Genomic DNA, 22,036 nt, shown 5'->3' with positions numbered 1-22,036 from the left:
AGAACAATGACTGTCTGTTCCTTGGTACAAATGAATCAGACTGGCTAAAATGCTCATCTACACGAGAAAACCTTGACTCATAAATTATATTAAATTGGTAGGGAGACGGATGTGGGAAGGCTTGAGATACAGCCTTTGTACTGGAACGGAGATGGCACGGGTTGGTGCTGGAACTAATGACGTCATTTTCAGTTTATAACCTGTGGTAACCTGTATCGTGTTCAGTACTCTGGTGAATAAAGGCTGCTATTTGACTTTAGACCGGGCTCTGTCTATTTCTATAAAATAAGGGTCATACAAATTCTTATGAATTGACAGAGTGTTTAATTTTAATTGGGAATTAAAACAGAGGAATTAAATTCCTTCAATAGCTATACAGAAACCCAGCCTAAAACCCCAGAGAGCTAGAAATGCAAATGTTGTAGCACGGTGGCTAGGAAAAACTCCCTAGAAAGGCAGGAACCTAGGGAGAATCCTAGAGGGGAACCAGGCTCTGAGGGGTGGCCAGTCCTCTTCTGGCTGTGCCAGGTTGAGATTATAACAGTACATAGCCAAGATGTTCAAACGTTCATAGATGACCGGCAGGGTCAATTAATAGTAATGATGACAAAGGTTGTATAGGTCAGTACCTCAGGACTAAATGTCAGTTGGCTTTTCATAGCCTAGCATTGAGAGATAGAGACAGCAGGTGCGGTAGAGAGAGTCGAAAACAGCATGTCCGGGACAAGGTAGCACGTCTGGTGAACAGGTCAGGGTTCCATAGCTGCAGGCAGAACAGTTGAAACTGTAGCAGCACCACAACCAGGTAGTCCTGAGGCATGGTTCCAGGGCTCAGGTCCTCCGGGAGGGGAGGGAAAGGGAGAGAATTAGAGGGAGCATACTTAAATTCACACAGGACACAGGAGCAATACTCCAGACATAACAGACTGACCCTAGCCCCCGACACAAACTATTGCAGAATAAATACTGGAGGCTGAGACAGGAAGGGTCGGGAGACACTGTGGCCTCATCCGACAATAACCCTGGACAGGGCAAAACAGGCAGGATATAACCCCACCCACTTTGCCAAAGCACAGCCCCCACACCACTAGAGGGATATCTTCAAACCACCAATGTACTACACTGAGACATGGTTGAGTATAGCCCACGAAAATCTCCCCCACGGCACACACCCGTGGGGGGCGCCAAACCCGGACAGGAAGATCACGTCAGTGACTCAACCCACTCAAGTGACGCACCCTCCTAGGGACGAGATGGAAGAGCACAAATAAGCCAGTGACTCAGCCCCCGTAATAGGGTTAGAGGCAGAGAATCCCGGGTTGAGAGAGGGGAGCTGGCCAGGCAGAGACAGCAAGGGCGGTTCGTTGGTCCAGTGCCTTTCCGTTCAGCTTCACACCCCTGGGCCAGAATACACACAATCATAGGACCTCCTGAAGAGATGAGTCTTCAATAAATACTTAAAGGTTGAGACCGAGTCTGCGTCTCATGTGGATAAGCAGACCATTCCATAAACATGTTGCTCTATAGGAGACAGCCCTGCCTCCAGCTGTTTGCTCAGAAATTCTAGGGACAATACGGAGGCCTGCATCTTGTTACCATAGCGTACTATATACAGTAGGTATGCAGGACCAAATCAGAGATAGGTAGAAGCAAGCCCATGTAAGGCTTTGTAGGTTAGCAGTAAAACCTTGAAATCAGCCCTAGCCTTTACAAGACGCCAGTGTAGAGAGGCTAGCACTGGAAAAATATGAATAAATGTTTGACTTTCAGTCAAGATTCTAGCAGCCGTGTTTAGCACTAACTGAAGTTTATTTAGACTTTATCTGGGTAGCCGGAAAGTAGAGCATTGCAGTAGTAGTAGTAGTGGTAATCTAGAAGTGACAAAAGCATGGATTAACTTTTCTGGACAGAAGGTTTCATATTTTTGCAATGTTACGATGATGTACACAAGCTGTCCTTGAAATAGAGAGTAATACCGAGGACCTTCACATTTTTATTTGAGACGACTGTACAACCATCAAGATTAATTGTCAGATCCAACAAAAGATCTCTTTGTTTCTTGTGACCTAAGAACTAGCATCTCTGTTTTGTCGGATTTTAAAAGTAAAACATTTGCCGCCATCCACTGCCTTATGTCTGAAACTCAGGCTTCCAGGGAGGGCAATTTGTGGGCTTCACCATGTTTCATCTAAAAAGTACAGCTGTCTGTCATCCACACAGCAGTGAAAGTCAACATTGTGTTTCCGAATGATATCACCAAGAGGTAAAATATATAGTGAATACAATAGTGGTCCTAAAACTGAACATAGAGGAACATCGAAACACACATAGAGGAACACACTTACATTTGAGGACAAACCATCAACAGAGACAAACTGACAGTCTTTCCGACAGATAAGATCTAAATCAGGCTAGAACCTGTCCGTGTAGACCAATTCAGGTTTCCAATCTCTCCAAAAGAATGTCATGATCGATGGTGTCAAAAGCAGCATTAAGGTCTAGGAGTACGAGGACAGGTGCAGAGCCTTGGTCTGAAGCCATTAAAAGATAATTTAGCAACTTCACGAGTGCGTTCTCAGTGCTATGATGGGGTCTAAAACCAGACTGAAACGTTTTGTATACATTGTCTTCAGGAAGGCAGTGAGTTACTGCAACAGCTTAACAAAAAAATGGAGAAATTGGAGATCTTAGTTTTTAATATTTTCTGGGTAAAGATTTGGCTTTTTCAAGAGAGGCTTTATTAATGCCAGTTTTAGTGAGTTTGGTACACATCCGGTGGATAGGGATCCGTGTATTACTGTCGACATAGGAGGGCCAAGCACAGGAAGCAGCTCTTTCAGTAGTTTAGTTGGAATTAGGGTCCTTGAAGAGGCCATCACTAGTTTCATGAAAAAAGTTTCATAAAAAATCTTGAGTATCTCCCTTGATCCTAGGTCCTGGCAGAGTTGTGCAGACTCAGGACAAATGAGCTTTGGAGAAATACATAGATTTAAAGAGGAGTAATTTGCTTTCTAATGATCATGATCTTTTCGTCAAAGAATTTCATGAATGTATCACTGCTGAAGTGAAAGCCATCCTCTCTTGAGGAATGCTATATAGTTAGCTTTGCAACAGTATCAAAAATACATTTGGGATTGTTCTTATTCTAATCAATTAAGTTGGAAAAATGATTGAGCAGCAGTGAGGGATCTTTGATATTGCACGGTACTGTCTTTCCAAGCTAGCTGGAAGACTTCCAGTTTGGTGGAGTGCCACATCCGTTCCAATTTTCTGGAAGCTTGCTTTAGGCTCGGCTATTCCGTATACCAGGGAGCTAGTTTCTTATGACAAATGTTTTTTTGTTATTAGGGGTGTGACTGCATCTAGGGTATTACGCAAGGTTAAATTGAGTTCCTCAGTTAGCAGGTTAACCGATTTTTGTACTCCGATGTCATTGGGTAGGTGGAGGGAGTCTGGAAGGGCCAGCTAAGTCCCCTCCTGTTCCCTGACTTAAGAAGTGATGAACACTCCACTCCCATTGTCAACTCTTTCATGACATGAACTGAAGCCATGTCTCAAGTGTCCACTCATCCACTGTCACATTGTATGTTTCCTCTACAAGAACTGTGAGTACCTCTATCAATTTTCTCTCATTACTGTGTGTAGAGTCAATCACATTAACAAACACATTATTACACATTCATGATTTTACTCCTTACTTGGACTAACTCATTCTTAACTCTTTTGTCTAACTGTGTAGTGTGTTGTGTTATTGTTTTTTTGTCTTCCCAGTCAAATTCAATAGGCTGGTGATTAACTGAAGTGTTTTGTTTCATAACAGAAAGTAGATAGGATTTAACATTATAACTAAGCTACTGACTGAATAAGTTATGACTGATTTCCAACAATACCGTTTTCTGCTACTTGTGGCAGTAATGTACAAAATTTGAAAATGTGTTCTTGATATAACTGTAAATGATTCCTGGTTTTTAAGTGAGTTGTGGTAAGAGCTCTTGGAAAGTGAATTTAAGTGGCAATAATTCTGTTGACTGATCTTTGGAATTTAATTTAAGTGAACCAAATTTTATGAGAGTAGACAGTATACATTTCAATAAGCATTTTTGTACGGCTGGCAATGCTTTCCACCTGGCTACCCCTAACCCGGCCAACATCTCAGCACCCTCTGTAGCAACTTGCCCAAGCCCCACGTGCTTCTCCTTCATCCAAATCCAGACAGCTGATGTTCTGAAAGAGCAAAAAAATCTGGATCCCTACAAATCAGCTGGGCTAGACAATCTGGACCATCTCTTGCTAAAATTATCCACAGGAATTGTTGCAACCCTATTACTAGCCTGTTCAATCTCTCTTTCGTATCGTCTGAGATCCCCAAAGATTGGAAAGCTGCCATGGTCATCCCCCTCTTCAAAGGGGGAGACACTCTAGACCCAAACTGTTATAGACGTATATCCATCCTGCCCTGCCTTTCTCAACTCTTCGAAAGTCAAGTTAACAAACAGATCATTGAACATTTCGAATCCCACCATACCTTCTCCACTATGCAATCTGGTTCCCAAGCTGGTCATATGCGTGCACCTCAGCCACGCTCAAGGTCCTAAACGATATCCTATCCGCCATTGATAAAAGACAGAACTGTGCAGCCGTCTTCATCGACCTGACCAAGGCTTTCGACTCTGTCAATCACCGCATTCTTATTGGGAGACTCAATAGCCTTGGCTTCTCAAATGACTGCCTCGCCTGGTTCACCATATACTTCTCAGACAGAGTTCAGTGTGTCCAATCGGAGGGCCTGTTGTCCGGACCTCTGGCAGTCTTCTATGGGGATTTGTACATAGCCTATCTGTAAATACCACACCCAACTACCTCACCCCCATATTATTACTTACCCTCCTGCTCTTTTGCACCCCAGTATCTCTATTTCCACATCATCATCTACACATCCATCACTCCAGTGTTAATGCTAAATTGTATTTTTTTCACCTCAATGGCCTATTTATTGCCTACTTCCCTACTCTTCTACTATTGCACACACTCTACATATATTTTTTTCTATTGTGTTATTGACTGTACGGTTGTTTATGTTAAACTCTGTGTTGTTTGATTTTGTTGCACTGCTTTGCTTTATCTTGGCCAGGTCGCAGTTGTAAATTAGAACTTGTTCTCAACTGGCCTACCTAGTTAAATAAAGGTGAAATAAACAAAATAAATGCAGCTATTCCTGGATGTTGTGTGTCTGCGTCAGCCACATACAGTGGGATAAAAAAGTATGTAGTCAGCCACCAATTGTGCAAGTTCTCCCACTTAAAATGATGAGAGAGGCCTGTAATCTTCATCATAGGTACACTTCAACTATGACAGACAAAATTAGAAGAAAAATCCAGAAAATCACATTGTAGGATTTTTAATGAATTTATTTGCAAATTATGGTGGAAAATAAGTATTTGGTCAATAACAAAAGGTTATCTCAATACTTTATTCTATTTTAGGCAATATTATACCCTTTGTTGGCAATGACAGAGGTCAAACGTTTTCTGTAAGTCTTCACAAGGTTTTCACACAATGTTGCTGGTATTTTGGCCCATTCCTCCATAAAGATCTCCTCTAGAGCAGTGATGTTTTGGGGCTGTTGCTGGGCAACACGGACTTTCAACTCCCTCCAAAGATTTTCTGTGGGGTTGAGATCTGGAGCCTGCCTAGGCCACTCCAGGACCTTGAAATGCTTCTTACGAAGCCACTCCTTCTTTGCTCGGGCGGTGTGTTTGGGATCATTGTCATGCTGAAAGACCCAGCCACGTTTAATCTTCAATGCCCTTGCTGATGGAAGGAGGTTTTCACTCAAAATCTCACGATACATGGCCCCATTCATTCTTTCCTTTACACAGATCAGTCGTCCTGGTCCCTTTGCAGAAAAACAGACCCAAAGCATGATGTTTCCACCCCCATGCTTCACAGTAGGTATGGTATTCTTAGGATGCAACTTAGCATTCTTTGTCCTCCAAACACGACGAGTTGAGTTTTTTTTTTTTTCCTTGATGATATCAGAATCTCGTTATGCAACCATCATACCTGGTCTAGACTGTGTTCTTGCCTGTGGTAATGGTTACAGTGCCTTGCAAAAGTATTCATCCCCCTGGTGTTTTTCCTACTTGTTGCATTACAACCTGTAATTTAAATGGATTTTAATTTTGATTTCATGTAATGGACATACACAAAATAGTCCAAATTGATGAAGTGAAATGAAAAAAATTACTTGCTTAAAAATATTAATAATAATAATTTTAAACTGAAAAGTGTTGCATGCATATGTATTCACCCCCTTTGCTATGAAGACCCTAATTAGGATCTGGTGCAACCAATTACCTTCAGAAGTCACATAAATAGTGAAATAAAGTCCACCTGTGTGCAATCTAAGTATATATACACCTGTTCTGAAATGCCCCAGAGTCTGCAGAACCACAAAGCAAGGGGCACCACCAAGCAAGCGGTACCATGAAGACCAAGGAGCTCTCCAAAAAGGTCAGGGACAAAGTTATGGAGAAGTATAGATCAGGGTTGGGTTCTAAAAAATATCATAATCTTTGAACATCCCACGGAGCACCGTTAAATCCATTATAAAAAAATGGAAAGAATATGGCACCACAACAAACCTGCCAGGAGAGGGCCGTCCACCAAAACTCACGGACCAGGCAAGGAGGGCATTAATCAGAGAGGCAACAAAGAGACCAAAGATAACCCTGAAGGAGCTACAATGCTCCACAACGGAGATTGGAGTGTCCGTCCATAGAACCACTTAAAGCCGTACACTCCACATAGCTTAGCTTTATGGAAGAGTGGCCAGAAAAAAGCCATTGCTTAAAGAAAAAAATAAGCAAACACGTTTGGTGTTCGCCAAAAGGCATGTGGGAAAGTACCCAAACATCTGGTCAGATGAGACAAAAATGTAGCTTTTTGGCCATCAATGAAAATGCTATGTCTGGCACAAACCCAACACCTCTCATCACCCGAGAACACCATCCCCACAGTGAAAGCATGGTGGTGGCAGCATCATGCTGTGGGGATGTTTTTCATTGGCAAGGACTGGGAAATTGGTCAGAATTGAATGAATGATGGATGGTGCTAAATACAGGAAAATTCTTGAGGGAAACCTGTTTCAGTCTTCCAGAGATTTGAGACTGGGATGGAGGTTCACCTTCCAGCAGGACAATGACCCTAAGCATACTGCTAAAGCAACACCCGAGTGGTTTAAGGGGAAACATTTAAATGTCTTGGAATTGCCTTGTCAAAGCCCAGACCCCAATCCAATTGAGAATCTGTGGTATGACTTAAAGATTGCTGTACACCAGCCAACTTGAAGGAGCTGGAGCAGTTTTGCCTCGATGACTGGGCAAAAATCCCAGTGACTAGATGTGCCAAGCTTATAGAGACATACCCCAAGAGACTTGCTGCTGTAATTGCTGCAAAAGGTGACTTTGGTGGGGGAGTGAATAGTTATACACTCTCAAGTTTTCAGTTTTTTTGTTTTATTCCTTGTTTGTTTCACAATAAAAACATATTTTGCCTCTACAATGTAGTTGGCATGTTGTGTAAATCAAATGATACAAGCCCCCCAAAAATAAATTTTAATTCCAGGCTGTAAGGCTTGCGAATACTTTACCTGTTGTGTAATGAGCACAAATAAATATAGCTGTAAACCGTATTACTTTGTTTATTCACCACTGTCTTAATTTAGCTGGTCAGTTTTTTAAGAGCTTGTGTTATTGTCTTAGCATAAAACATGCTGTATGCCTCACATGACAATTTAATCTGACCTGCTAATGTGGCTCCTTCCACCTAAAAGTGACCATGGCTCTTTATTCAAAATTGGCCTTGAACCATGAAAAAATACCAAACTAATAACGTAAAGCCTAAAAAGTAGCATATCTTTACGTCAGAAGGTGGAATGTGATCAGGAATAAATGTTTACCCGACAAAAAGATTGCTCATATTTTGGTAGGTTAAAAAACATTATGCTATTAGAAATAACTTTATGTCACCAGATAATATAGCTTACATGAAAATGCCTGCAAAAATGCATATCTGCAGTAAATGCATTTTCAAATGCACAACTATGCATTTCAGACTTCAAATAAATAGTTGCACTGGCAAACTGAGAAAAAGTGGAATAATGTACAAAGTATGGAAAAACAAGCACACTAATTACCCTATAGTTTAGCCCATTTTAAGGAATAGGAATTGTTCTACTGACTAACATTAGCTATTGTGAAAGACCAAATAAATTAAACAGATGTGTGGTAAATGTGAGTGAGTCATAGTTGGAGGCAAAAATGCTGTCAGGAGACTGCACTTGAGCCTACTTTAATGATTGTTTATTGAGGATTTTTTTGTTTGTTTAAAGCTTATTTTCTGTAACTCTACATAGTGTAACTTGACGCATGGCATGTTTTGTTCAGGCTTTTTCATGATAATATTGATAGGGAAAATAAAGGAGAATATTTTCACAAATGTTTATCCGCTAAGAAATACTGTATGTTGTAATATTGTAATTCATTTGACCCATTATTTATCATTTACATATTTCTCAGAAAATTATTCACATTCAGCAGCTGAGCTACTTCCCAAGCAGTCTTTTTTTGACTCCTTGACTATAGAATGTTGTAGCTCAGCCGCTGAATGTCATAAAGATGAACAATATCCTCATGTGCATCATGAGTCACACAATAGACTACTTACCAAGCAGTCTTTTTTTGACTCCTTAACTATAGAATGTTGTAGCTTAGCCACTGAATGTCACAAAGACGAACAATATCCTCATGTGCATCAGAATCACGTCTCTCTTGTGGAATTTGCACTTGTTTCTAGCCTAAATCATCGCAGAGTCATTATAGATTGCTTCATATAATCAAGATACATATTTGCCCCTTCAAAATCTGAAAGTAACAAGAGGTATGCTTTTGCCCTTTTCTTTAACAAGAGGTAGGGCATACCCTGACATAGCCCCTCAATTCAAGCACTGTTGATAACAATAAAAGGATGAGTCAACGTAAGGGTCCATACAATACATACCTAGACACGCCTCCTTGATTTCTGTCTTATCTGTCCGCTGAATGATCTTCACCACAAATATCACAGCCAACGGAGTGAGAAATGAAATCGCCTGGGAAGAAAACAAGAAGAAAACACAATCTAGACACATACAACACACATTGCTGTCAATTACAGAAACTCTTAATCATTTCACAAAGAATCTTTCCACTGGGAGTGTGCAGTGTGATATCTTCAATGGAGAGTTTTATTCCAAATATTGATAAATGAGCTGCCACAAACAAGGTTCTTTATTGTGCTCTGGAGTCTCCTGCACTAAAGGGATAGTTCTGTTTGGTGTTCAGTGGCTGTAATTTCATAGGAGACTTGGTCCATCGCAGCTCCCAAGTAATTATTTCTGCCTCATAATGTGTTCATTACTTTCGGCCCCAAATCAATAATCCTTCAGGTTCTGCAGTGGGGGGGGGGGGGGGGTTGTGTTTGTTTCTTAAGATGTGTAGCACATTGATGTGCACAGCGCATTTAATTTCCCTTGAGATAGAGATCCTTGGACCTTCGAATCTCATTCATCGTATCAGTTTAGCAATCTGTGTCAAAATGACTATCGCTCTCTGCCAATAATAACCTCACCAGGGAGATCATAGCAGGTCTATGAGAGGACAGACTGAGTAGGGCTCTTTAAATTCTGGGATGATGGATAACTATGGAATAGGTACAGGATAGACATAGTCCGGTCTGGGTGCAGCACAAAAGTGATAGAGGGAGAAGCAGAGAGTGTGTATTGTTGCTTTGTCAACACAAATGTGTAATTTTGTCATGACAATTTTAAAAAATGTATTTGAGAGTGTTTTTTATTACAGTCTTTCTTGCTTTTTACAGAAGGCTCCCCTTTATGGTTTGAACCTTCTTCAGTGTATATCGGGGAACAGCAATATGCCGCTGCTTGCTATGGGAAAGTTTGAGGGTTCGTTGGAAAGTATTTCAGGATGTCATCGTGATTAAGGAGAGATTTTTAGGGAGAGATAGAGAACATTAAAACATAATTGACATTTCTTAATAAGAGGTTACCCTCAGTTACCAAGAGGAATAAGAGTTCCTAGAAAGATAAGGCGTGTAAGCATTCATCCGTGCTTGCGTACTTGGGTTTTGTGTGTGCCTGAGTGCATGCATTTTAGGATGTGAGCCTGAGGCTCTGTACTTTTATAGTTGTAGATCCTGGCAAATGCCAAAGATATTAGCGCTCATGACATCAAGGAGGAGAAAATAATATATTCCATCCTGCCTATTTTAATTTCCAGATATATTTTCCTCAGTTCAGGGACATGCTCAGATGGATGACCTTAAAGAGAGCTAGTGTCTGTCATCAGAGATGCAAACACTTTCCCTGAGATACCATTTGCGTCCCAAATGGCACACTATCCACTTAATATGGGCCACTATTTTTGACCAGGCCCATAAAATAATGTACTATATAACGAACAGGGTTCCATTTGCAATGCACACACTGTGTATTGACCCCTCTGAAGGCAATCTTTCATTCACTGACGTTTTATTGCACCTTGTCATTGACAGAGATACTTGGGCATTACGTTTGTGACACCTGTCGCCAATCTTTATGAGTGGCGCATTATAAAAGGAACTAAATTTAATGGACTGCAGTTCCAGTTTTTCTTGATTGTTTGATGGTTCACTTTTGAAAAACAGTTAACACAGCCCACTAAACTGAATTTGTTTGCCAAACAACACTTTTGCTAAATACACTAAGGCCATAGAAATGTAATTAAATGTTTAATGGATGCCTGCCTTTACTTTTCCCCAAAAATGTATACAAATACAAATGTGTAACATTGGAAAGTTGTACTGACAAATTGCAAGATTATAGAACAAATAATGTTCTGAAGCATTCAGAGATACACTTTAAAGGGATACACAACTTCTTCTCTGAATTTTGGTTTAACTATGCATCTATTATACAGCCCATTTTCACCAGATGCAGCTTAGGTAAGAGACGTTCTGCACTCATTCATTTTCAAAGAGGGCACGCAGAGAAATGTGCGGTGATTGTGGGAAGGTGAGCAGCGAGAACCATGCTGGCGGAGCGGTAGAAAGGTTCAGCTCTGCTCAACTTAATGCAAATGTCACACGGCCACCGCTGCCTTTATCCAATCAGGTGAGGAGCAAAACCAAAAAAAGAAGGTAGAAAGCCAATCATCGCAGTATCTGGTTTTCCAATTCTATGTGATGTCGCTTTAATAAAATCCAGAGACAAAATCTAAATCTCAATGGCAGGAGGATTGCAGAGATTATTGATGTTGATGATAGATCAAGAGAAATTTGCACAACAATGTTTGCTTGTGCTGCTAGTTAGTTATGAAACTTCAAAACTGTGATCACAGCACCATTTGTGAATGTGTTGACTAAATTAAATTGCGAAATTTTCCCACCAAAGGACAGAATTCACCAGTAACACACATTATAACACTGTAAATTAAACACTAAGCATGAATTTCCAGTGATATAATATTGTACCAATTGGATTATGGTATTTTACCATCACTCATATATTATAAACTCAGCAAAAAAGAAACATCCCTTTTTCAGGAACATCTTTCAAAGATAATTAGTAAAAATCAAAGTAACATCACAGATCTTCACTGTAAAGGGTTTAAACACTGTTTCCCATGCCATAAACAATTAAAGAACTTGCACTGTGGAATGGTGCATGGTGAACTAACAGCTTACAGACGGTAGGCAATTAAGGTCACAGTTATGAAAACTTAGGACACTAATGAGGCCTTTCTACTGACTCTGACTTTCTAATGAGGCCTTTCTGCTGAAAAACACCAAAAGAAAGATGCCCAGGGTCCCAGCTCATCAGCATGAATGTGCCTTAGGCATGCTGCAAGGAGGCATGAGGACTGCAGAGGTGGCCAGGGCAATACATTGCAATGTCCGTACAGTGAGACGCCTAAGACAGCGCTGTGAGACGCCAGACACCTGACTCATTCAGCTCCCATTCCCCCCTCATTCACAGTAGAAGCGTCAAACAAGGTTCTAAAGACTGTTGACATCTAGTGGAAGCCGTAGGAAGTGCAATATGACCCCATAGACACTGTATATTCGATAGGCAATGACTTGAAAAACTACAAACCTCAAATTTCCCACTTCCTGGTTGGATTTTTTCTCAGGTTTTTGCCTGCCATATGAGTTCTGTTATACTCACAGACATCATTCAAACAGTTTTAGAAACTTGAAACTCAGAGTGTTTTCTATCCATATCTACTATATGCATATTCTAGCTTTTAAGACTGAGTAGCAGGCAGTTTACTCTGGGCACCTTTTTATCCAAGCTACTCGATACTGCCCCCAAGTCCCAAAAAAGTTGAGAAGATCACGGGTGAACAGCCACACCCGTTGATCCGGTCAGAGGAGCCGAAGAGGCCTTCAGTGCCGGTGTGCCTGGTGTTGGGCAGATAAGCGGAGCAAGACGGATCGCACTCTGATCAAAGTGCGGCGACATCTTCGAATGAACGCCTCGGCTGACGGCACCCTCGCTTCGGTCTCTTGTTCAGGGATCAGGGGGTCACAGTCCAGTGGATGAGTTCGGCAGTGTGTTGTGAGCATACTCCGCCCACACGAAGAACTGGCATCAGTTGCTGGCCTGGGTGGAGACAAAACAGCGGAGGAACTTCTTTAGCTCTTGGTTGGCCCGCTCCATTTGCCAATTCGACTCTGGGTGGAATCCCACCCGAGGAGAGACTCACTGACCCCGAGCATGGAGCAGAAGGCTTTCCAATACAGTACGACGAACTGGGACCCACGATCCGAGACAATGTCCTGGGGAAGTCCATGTAGTCGAAATACATGGGTAATCATGAGATCAGCGGTCTCCTTCATTGAGAGAACCTTGGGTAAGGCAATGAAATGGGCTGCCTTGGAAAACCTATCAACGACCACTGGGATAGTGGTAAGCCCTTGGGATGGAGGTACCCCTGTGATAAAGTCTTAGGACAGGTGGGACCAGGGCCAGCTGGGGATGGGCAGAGGTTGGAGCAAATCCCACATTGTGGCCCCGCATTGGGAAGACTTGCTTTGGGCAGAGGTGGAACAGGTCGCAATAAAGGATCTCACATCCTCAATTATTTTGGGCCACCAGAATTTCTGCCTCAGGAACTCCAGTGTCCGATTAACCCCTGGATGACCAGTTCATTTAGAGGACTGTCCCCATTGTAGAACTCGGGAACGGGCTGGTAGTGGGTCCCCCGCCGGGGTCAGGTTCTTGGGTCTGGGCTTGTCGGACCATGGTCTCAATACTCCATATCACAGGGGCAACAATGCAGGAGCTGGGGATGATGGGCTCGGAGGCCCTCTCCTCGTTAGAGACATCGTGTTGGCAGGACAAGGCATCTGCTTTCTCATTCTTGGATCCCGGGCGATAGGCTAGTATGAAAACGAAACTGTTAAAAAAAAACTATTGGCTTCTTGAATGGAGACCAAGTTCTTGTGGTCTGTCCAGATCACAAACGGATGAGTTATCCTCTCCAACCAGTGTCTCAACCCCTCAAGGGCTCACTTAACAGCCAAGAGCTCCCGGTTGCCTACATCGTATTTGGGTTCCAAGCGAAAACAGTTTGGAGAGAATGGAGCATGGGTGTAGTTTCTTGTCATCCTCGTTCCGCTGTGAATCTTCTCCAGTGTCCAAGGTGTCCACCTCTACCACAAAGGGACGAGTAGGATCAGGATGAATGAGGATGGGTCCAGAGATGAAATGTCTCTTGAACTCCATGAATGCCCTGTCAGCCTCGGGAGTACAGCAAAAACAGCTCTGGGACTTACAGTTTAGGACCGTGCGAGGCACTGCCACCTTCACCAAAGTTGCGTATAAAACACCTGTAAAAATGGGCAAACCTCAGGAACCGCTGGACCTGCTTGAGTGAGGTGGGACGGGGCCAGTCGGCGACCACCTCAACCTTTACGGGGTCTATTTGCATGCCTACGGTAGAGATATTGTGACCCAGGAAGGACAATTGTTATACTTGGAAATCACACTTCTCTATCGGGACATATAGTTGGCACTGCAGGAAGCTTCTCAGTACTTGGCGGAAGTGCAATGTGTGTTCTGGAAGCGATTTGAAGAAGATCCGGATATCTTTGAAATAACAAACACAAACCGATTCAACATATCCCTAAGACTGTCATTGACCAATGCATGAAAGACTACTGGTGAGTTCCATAATATGAAGGGCATGACTAAATACTCATAGTGATTAGGTGTGTTAAAGGCAGTTTCCCAAATATCTCCCTCCCTAATTCTCACCAGATTGTAAACGTTACGGAGGTCCAGATTGGTGAAGAATTGGGCCACTTGGGCCAACTCCAATGCAGAGGACATCAGGGGTAGGGGGTAACGATTCTTGGTCGTAATCCGGTTCAGTCCTCTGTAATCGATGCAAAGATGCAGGACTCCATCCATTTTACCCATGAACAAGAAGCGTCAATCACCCACGTGGGTATAACCAATGAGGAGATGGCACGTGGGTACCTGCTTCTATAACCCAATGAGGAGATGGGAGAGGCAGGACTTTCAGTGCAATCTGCATCAGAAATAGAAAGGAGTTCTATTTTAGACCCTGGCATCACAGAAGATCGTTGGCGCGCGCGAGCAGTGTGGGTGCAATAATTGAATAACATAGATTTCTAAATTTACTTTGCAACGCTCGCACACGCGACGTGTCCGGTCTGGTCAGCATGTAAGTATTCGGGTGAAGAACTTAGGCAAATTGAGCCTCAGGTGGCCACTGCTTCACTAGCCACTGAAGCTGCAGCAGTAGCTGGACCACAGCTCCAACCCATCCCCAGAATCAACACAGACTGGTGATGCAGTTGTGGAAATTGCGCTCCAATGCTGACAATGAGGAATGTTTGTGCTGCAGAGAATTTGAATGTGACTAGAATTCTTACAGAAATTGAGAAACGTAATGATGACAAGGAGCAGTTAGTTTGCTTTTGTAACCTTTAGGATTTTGCTACCCAAACTATTGTGTCCTTGACATTTTTTTCCAAATTCCCAGTTAGGCTAAATGGACAGTTATGTATTTTTTTAAGATTTAAATGTTTTATATACAGTTGAAGTCTGACATTTACATACACCTTAGCCAAATACATTTAATATCAGTTTATCACAATTCCTGATATTTAATCCGAATAAAAATTCCTTGTTTAAGGTCAGTTAGGATCACCACTTTATTTTAAGAATGTGAAATGTCAGAATAATAGTAGAGAGAATGATATATTTCTTCCATCACATTCCCAGTGGGTCAGAAGTTTACATACACTAAATTAGTATTTGGTAGCATTGCCGTTAAATTCTTTAACTTGGGTCAAACGTTTCGGGTAGCCTTCCACAAGCGTCCCACAATAATTTGTGATGGCCACTCCAATACCTTGACTTTGTTATCCTTAATTTCTTATGGCTGGGAAGCACTGTTTCCAAGTTCGGATGAAAAGTGTGCCCAGAATAAACTGCTTGCTACTCAGGCCCAGAAGTTAATATGTGCATATCATTAGTAGATTTGGATAGGAAACACTCTGACATTTCAAAAACTGTTTGAATGATGTCTGTGAGTATAACAGAACTCATATGGCAGGCGAAAACCTGAGAAATATCCAACCAGGAAGTGGGAAATCTGAGGTTCTAGCTTTTACGGCTGAGTAGCAGGCAGCTTATTTAGGGCACGTTTTTCATCCAAGCTACCCAATACTGCCCCCTACCCCAAAGAAGTTAAGCCATTTTGCCACAAATTTGGAATTATGCTTGGGGTCATTGTCCATTTGGAAGACCAAGCTTTAACTTCCTGACTAATGTCTTGCGATGTTGCTTCAACATATCCACATCATTTTCCCACCTCATGAGCCATCTATTTTGTGAAGTGCACCAGTCCCTCCTGCAGCAAAGCACCCGCACAACATGATGCTGCCACCCCCTTGCGTCACAGTTGGGATGGTGTTCCTCGGCTTGCAAGCCTCCACATTTTTCCTCCAAACATAACGATAGTCATTATGGCCAAACATTTCTAATTTTGTTTCATCAGACCAGAGGACATTTCTCCAAAAAGTACAATCTTTGTCCCCATATGCAGTTGCAAACCGTAGTCTGGCTTTTTTTATGGCAGTTTTTGAGCAGTGGCTTCTTCCTTGCTGAGTGGCCGTTCAGGGTATGTGGATATAGAACTAGTTTTACTGTGGATATATATACTTTTGTACCTGTTTTCTCCAGGTTCCTCCAGCACCTTTGCTGTTGTTCTGGGATTGATTTTCACATTTTATACCAAAGTACGTTCATCTCTAGGAAACAATTTTTGGAAAAATGATGTAGATGTCCATCTGTGTAGTTGGAGAAAAAAGAGACAAACTCTGAGATGAGGTGTTTTGAATCGGAGGGCACTGTAGCAAGTCATAAAACGAATGTTGTATAGGGAGGGTGTCAGCATTTAAAATGTTCCCTTTGATATAGTCTGACTTGTAAGTAACGGAAAAAATTGAAAAGATTGAAAGTATTCTTTAATTGGATGAATGATGCTAATTTCTTATCTATGTATAAGTCTTCAATTGTGGCCACTTCCTTCTCCCTCCTTTCAAAAAACACCTTATCAGACAGAGATGGAACAAAATAATGATTAAAGCATATCGCGTGTATACAGACGTATCAGGCACCTTACAAACATGCTTAACGGCTAGGGGTACCGCTATATTTAATACTTTTGTACATTCACAAGTTCAATACACCAAATTAAAGCTTAATCAGGTTTAAAATTCTTAAAGAATTTCTCAAAGCAAAGTTGTCGCCTGTCAGTTTGTTTGGGAACTCTGCTTTGGAGAAATGCAAGGCTGGAAGAGAGGAATTCGTGACAGACTTGAGTTCCACTTTTAGCCACAGGGGGGAAACAATGTTCAACTTATCAGGGAAACCCAGTTGCCAGTACGATAATGCCCTGTCATTGGTAGACCAGTGATAATGCTTAAAGATGGGTAGGCCTAAGCAGCCGCATTCCATGGGATATTGCAAGTGGGCTTTACAAATACTGTGGTTTTTGAAACTCCAGACAAATGACATGATTGTCGAGTCCAAAGTCTTAACAAATTATTAGGTAAGAGAAATTGGGAGATTCTGGCAAAGATAAAGGACACTTGGAAGAAAAAAACATTTTTATGGCGTTAATGTGCCCCATCATAGAAAGAGGCAATATTCTCCAGCTGTCTATGTTTTGTTTTAGCTTTGCAACCAGTTCATTGTTGTTCAGCTTGAAGATGATCTTTGGATTTATAGGTATTTTTAGTCCCAAGTAAGTTAAATGGTTATGGAGCACTTTAAACGGTATCCTCTCTAGCTCACTTGTTGTAAAATTATCAGCGATACACATGAGATCACTTTTTCCTCAATTTATTGAATAGCCAGATAGTTTGCCAAATGAATTAAGTCTGGTAGTTGAGGGACAGAGGCTACTGGGTCCGAGAGGTATTAAAGTACATCGTCTGCATATAACGAAATACGACTTTCTATGTTTCCTACTTTAAGACCTTGGATATTAGGATGATCCCTTATTTGAATTGCTAGCGATTCAAGGGCAACAGCGAAGAGCAGAGGACTGAGTGGGCAACCCTGTTGGCCACATCTATGCAGTTCAAAGGGACTAGATTTGTCGCTGTCAGAATAGAGGATGTTTGGCAGGTGTAGAGTATTTTGACCCAGGTGATAAATGAGTCGCCAAATCCAAATCGAGTGAGTGTTTCGCACGGAGTACCATTCTATTTGGTCAAATGCTTTTTGAGCATCTAGCGATATAACAGCCGCCTTGGAGCGCTTCCCCTGATTTGCATAATTAATGTTCAGCAGCCTGTGCACATTGGACAAAGCGAATCTGCCGGGAATAAACCCTGTCTGATCCGGGTGAATAATGGTTGTTACGTGTTTGTTCAACCTATTAGCAAGCACTTTAGTGATATTTTTTTGCAAAATTAAGCAATGCTATTGGTTTATATATTGCAGGATCTATTGCCTCGAAGCCACATTGGCTTCATACAATGATTTTGGCGAAATATTATTTTCTGTTGAATCAGTGATCATCCTGAGTAAGAGGGGAGCGAGAGCTTCACTGAAGGTTTTATTAAATTCACAGCCAAAACCATCCGGGCCTGCAGCCTTTCCAGTTGGGAAAGCTTTTATTGCCTCGATTACTTCCACTGTTGTGACATTTGAGTTCAATTATTTTTTGGTGTAATCATCAGGTTTTGGCAGGCTGATAGAATCAAAGTAGGCTGATACATCAGAACCAGAAGCATCAGATACGTCATCGGAGCGCACAACATAATATTGTACTGTCTACACTCGGTTTGTTGTTTATATGAAAACATTTTCATTCAATTGATTTTAATCACAACTAAAGTTTTGTTGCTAAGGATTTCACGAAACGGTTAGCCTTTACGGCTGGGACTGCAAGTTTGTGTTCCTTTTATTGCGTGAATTCTGTGAGTGCAAGCTGGTTGTACGACAGACACATGTTGTCATCGTGGGAAAGATTCATTGTTACATTTTTTTAAACAACTGGTTGCTGTAGAGCCAACCTGGATACTAAGGAAATCCTGAGGGAAATCGACGAGTACCAACAGATTTACGCTATGGAGGAACAACATACTCCATCATGGAAAGATCCGACAACCTCACAAAATAACTTTAACACAACAAAAAAAAACGGATTCATCTACAGACAAGGACGATTTACTTACCATTGAAGTAGGGGCTCTGGCTGGAATCCATGCAACACTGGAAAAGTTGTGTGTAGAGGTAGCAGGGCTGAGGGGGGAGTTTAGAGTTCAGCCAGGGTGAAATTGTCATGCTCCAAAGAGAAAACAAGACACTCACAGCCAAGGTAAAAATACACGATTCCAACATGGATTGTCTACTCAGGAGTCGCTACTAGACATACAAAGTCTTGGGATCCGTGAAAATCTATTGTTTTCTGGGATTCCTGAGGACGCATCCAATAATCCCGAGGGAGCGATCAGAGAATTCATGCAATCTGCCTTGAAACTTCCTACAGAGACTGTAAACAAGGTGGCTTTCCACCGAGTAAACAGAGTTGGAGCTCGGAGTAACAAGACCAAGGGTCCCTGACCGATCATCGCAAATTTGAACACTACCAACAAAAGGAGCTGATCAAAAGCAGGGGAAGTGAGCTTAATATGTTTATTGTTTGTCTATCTTTTTTATGTATTTCTCTACAAGTTTATAAATGTTTACAACAAGCAAGGGGAAGATATCAGAATAGGGGCATTGGGGAATAATAATATATTCTACGGAATACATTTGTACTGTAGTGTAATGCAAGGTATCTTTCAGATCGTGTGAAAACGTCAATTGCTTTGGAAATGCTGGGATGTGGTTTTCAATTATGTTAAAGGTAATTATGATGCAACTATGATGGTGATACGATATGGATTACAATTATCATTATGAACATTAACGTTATACACACTACATGTTACACACATAGACGGTCAACCATGCAAATTAGCAGAGATATTATTTATATGGACATCACACATTTGGACATCACACATTTATTTGGACATCACACATTATAGTCTCTTATAGACTCTTATAGGCATCGTACACACTCTCACTAAATCACCTCCTATATCATACACATTAACCTACTCAGAATTACTACACACATAATATCTTGTCTTAATTTTCTAACATCTGTGGCATTGGCAAACAGGCAAGGGAATAAAACAAATATTGCTAGAACCTATTTTTTAAATTCTAAGTATCAGACATTTGAAAGCTCTAGTTTTGACCGTCATTAAAACCTCTGATGGCAGTAATTTCATAAGCACTAATTATGGTAAATTTAGACTGAGAATAGTGTCTAGTTATGGTAAGGGGTGAAATAAGTATAGCCAGTTATAATTTTAATGGTTTAACTGATTATAAAAAAGGTCAGTCTTTACATGACTAAAAGAAAGGGAATATAACATATACATACTGTTTATAGGAAACTCACTCTACGTTCTTAGATGAAGTTACGTGGAAAAAGGAATGGGGGTTGCGTGGAAAAAGGAATGGGGTGGTGATATTTTCTGTCATGGACAAAGGAACTCAAAGGGTGTGAGTATATTAATTAACAAAAATGTTGATATGAATGTGCAAATAGTCAGGAATGATTCGCAAGGAAGGTGTATCCTATTAAATATGAAAGTGGATGAAAATTAGATTTGGCTCATTAATCTATTTGGTCCAAATCAGGATGATCCATACTTCTTCGTAAACATTAATTCCAATTTATTGAACTTACAGGCAACAAATGATCTAATCATTATGGTATGAGACTATAACACAGTGTTATGGATCGTAAAGGTAAATATTCTACAAACTATCATCACCGTGCCCTTAACCTCTCTGAGCACGGAACCCGGTAGCGGGCTGAAATTCCACAACATACGGTGATCGCTACATAAATAGTCATATTAAACATTCATGAAAATACAAGTGTCTCACATGTATCGAAAGCCTAGAATCTTGCTAATCCAACTGCGTTGTCAGATTTAAAAAAGAATTTCCTGCGAAAGAATACGATGTGATTATCTGAGGATAGAGCTCCATTAAAAAAAACAATTTCAACCAGCACAGGCATATCATAATCACAAACTGCATTAAAATAAATCGTTTATCTTTGACGATCTTCGTCTCTTTGCAATCCCAATGAATGATCTTTTGTTTGATAAAATCCGTTTTTATAGCCTAACACAAAACATTTTGTGGACCGCTTGTGTCGTGAATTCCATCTCATTCCATTTTCGACGACACATTCGAGGTAAATACCCACACAGAACGTGACTTTTCCAGTCATGTTTGGTTTCACTGCAATCAACTGGTTTGTTTGTAACACAACCAAACCTGATGGGTCATTTCACGGGGCGTATTGACTGAAAGAAACCGATTTGAAGACAACAAGTAATGACATCATTGTGCACCAATGATTTGCCCGCTGTTTCGTTGATTGACTGTATTTTAACCCAATGACCACTGATAGTCTTGAAATCTAGCTGGGTAGATAGCCAATGAGCTGAGCTAAACGGCAATAGGTCATGTTTATGTGTTGCAAGAACAACCCATGTAGTAAACTCCGGCATAAAGATAGTAATTCGCTATTGAAGTTTCATACCGGAAGGAGCAACACATATTACGCACAGCGTTGTTTCGCATATTCAGCTGTTTATATATCAATCATTATGGCGACTAAGTCAGGGAAAGCTAAATCTAAGTCTAGATATACAGATGTACACACAATAAATTGATCGGGAAAGTGAGACAGAGATGGTTGTATGACGATTCATTTAGCGATTCCCAAGTGGAGGAATATTTTTGGAACGGGAGAGGACATCGTTTTGGACTGGTAAGTTCTTCTCATGCTAATGCCCTTGTTTGAAATTAATAATATAAAATGTTAATTGTGATTTTTATTTTATTTTAGAAGCAATATACAGTATAAACGTGTAATGTCATGAAGTGTGAGATGCGTGTGTCTGCCGCCCCACCACTGTCACGACTTCTCCCGAAGTCGTTGCCTCTCCTTGTTTGGGCGGTGCTCGGCGGCTGACGTTACCGGCCTTTGAGCCATCATTGATCCATTTTTCATTTTCCATTGGTTTTGTCTTGTCTTCCCACACACCTGTTTTCAATCCCATTCATTACCTGTTGTGTATTTAACCCTCTGTTTCCCCTCATGTCTTTGTCAGAGATTGTTTTATGTTGTATAGGTGCGCGACGAGTCCTCGTACCCATATTAATTTATGTATGTACGTATTTAGTGTTTGGAGCATGTTAACCTCTTAAGTGTGACTTATATTAAAATACTCAATTTACACTCCATTTGACTCTCCTGCGCCTGACTTCCCTGCAACCTATGCACACGACTCTGACAACCCCAACCAACAT

At 41.2% G+C, this 22,036-nt stretch overlaps 1 protein-coding gene across 1 annotated transcript in view; it reads right to left on the bottom strand.

Annotated features, from left to right (window-relative positions):
* LOC115107210 (phospholipid phosphatase 4-like) overlaps nucleotides 1-22,036 on the bottom strand; it is a 146,832-nt gene that overhangs the window by 36,352 nt on the left and 88,444 nt on the right. Inside the window, exon 3 of the mRNA XM_065008059.1 lies at nucleotides 9,061-9,151. Within this exon, the coding sequence (XP_064864131.1) occupies nucleotides 9,061-9,151 (91 nt within the window). The remainder of the gene's footprint in view (nucleotides 1-9,060; nucleotides 9,152-22,036) is intronic.

Source organism: Oncorhynchus nerka, linkage group LG23 (genome assembly GCF_034236695.1).
Source record: "Oncorhynchus nerka isolate Pitt River linkage group LG23, Oner_Uvic_2.0, whole genome shotgun sequence".
NCBI classification, from domain to species: Eukaryota; Metazoa; Chordata; class Actinopteri; order Salmoniformes; family Salmonidae; genus Oncorhynchus; species Oncorhynchus nerka.
This window is presented reverse-complemented; position numbering and strand designations above follow the sequence as displayed.